Genomic DNA, 1078 nt, shown 5'->3' with positions numbered 1-1078 from the left:
TAATTTTCCTTTTTTCTTTTTTAATATATCATTTCACTATTTTATTTTCTATTTTTAATCCTCACCCGAGGATATTCTCCCACTGATTTTTAGAGAGAGGGGAAGAGAGAGGGGAAGACAGAAATATCGATGTGAGAGAAATGCATTGATTGATTGCCTCCTGCTCACGGCCTGACCAGGGCCCAGGCCAGGAAGGAGCCTGCAAGCAAGGTACCCTTGACCAGAATAGAACCCAGGACCGTTTGGTCCACAGGCCGATGCTCTATCCACTGAGCCAAACCAGCTAAGGCCACACCACCCTTTTGGCCATTGTTTCCATTTTTTTACTCCGTGTTATAATCAGAGCAAGTGTGCTCTCCCTGAGACCTGCATGGCCCCCCGGGGCAGGAGTCAGGCTTTCGGACTCTCTGGCAGAAACAGCCAGGAGCTGAGCTTAGCTGAGTGCCTGGTACAGTGCCCCCACTGCACCCCGGACCCCCCACAGGCGTGGCCTCCATGGGCTTAGAGGCTGTCGAGCTGATTTCTGCCTCCTCCAGGTCACAACTACTGCTCAGTGAACAACGGTGGCTGCACCCACCTCTGCTTGGCCACCCCGGGAAGCAGGACCTGCCGTTGCCCTGACAACACCCTGGGAGTTGACTGCATTGAGCGGAAATGAAGACAAGACTGCCTTGTTTCCTCACCGAGTATTTCGCAGCAACACCCGGCTGCCAAGGGTCCAGACCGAAAACTGTCTGACCTGGTGGCTGAGTGGCCGCCAGCCTGAGCCTTCACCACGTTCCCCTCACTGCTCCCCAACACATAAGCCCTGAGCTTCTGGAATGGGGCAGTTCCTACCCCTCCACAAAGACAGGAACCGCCCTCCCCAAACCCTTAGACCAAATGGATACAGCCCCGAGGGAGGGTTACATGCCCTGTCCCTGTGCTCTGGGACTAAGTTGTGTTCCCCAACTTTGCACCCCAGTGGTGAGCAGACCCTCCCAGGCCTGAGCCATCCCCTGTGGCCTTAAAAGCTCAGCCACACGCTGACACACCCACCACTTTGTCAGCGCCTCGACACCTGCTGTGGCTGCAGCAC

General features: G+C 55.2%; 1 protein-coding gene across 1 annotated transcript in view; it reads left to right on the top strand.

The window, feature by feature from the left end:
- The window catches only part of NID1 (nidogen 1), a 39696-nt gene extending 38624 nt beyond the window's left edge, over nt 1-1072 (top strand). Inside the window, exon 19 of the mRNA XM_006761305.2 lies at nt 537-1072. Within this exon, the coding sequence (XP_006761368.1) occupies nt 537-658 (122 nt within the window). The 3' untranslated portion in view covers nt 659-1072. The remainder of the gene's footprint in view (nt 1-536) is intronic.
- The last annotated feature ends 6 nt before the right edge of the window (nt 1073-1078 follow it).

Source organism: Myotis davidii, unplaced genomic scaffold (assembly GCF_000327345.1).
Source record: "Myotis davidii unplaced genomic scaffold, ASM32734v1 scaffold174, whole genome shotgun sequence".
Classification (NCBI taxonomy): Eukaryota; Metazoa; Chordata; class Mammalia; order Chiroptera; family Vespertilionidae; genus Myotis; species Myotis davidii.
This window is presented reverse-complemented; position numbering and strand designations above follow the sequence as displayed.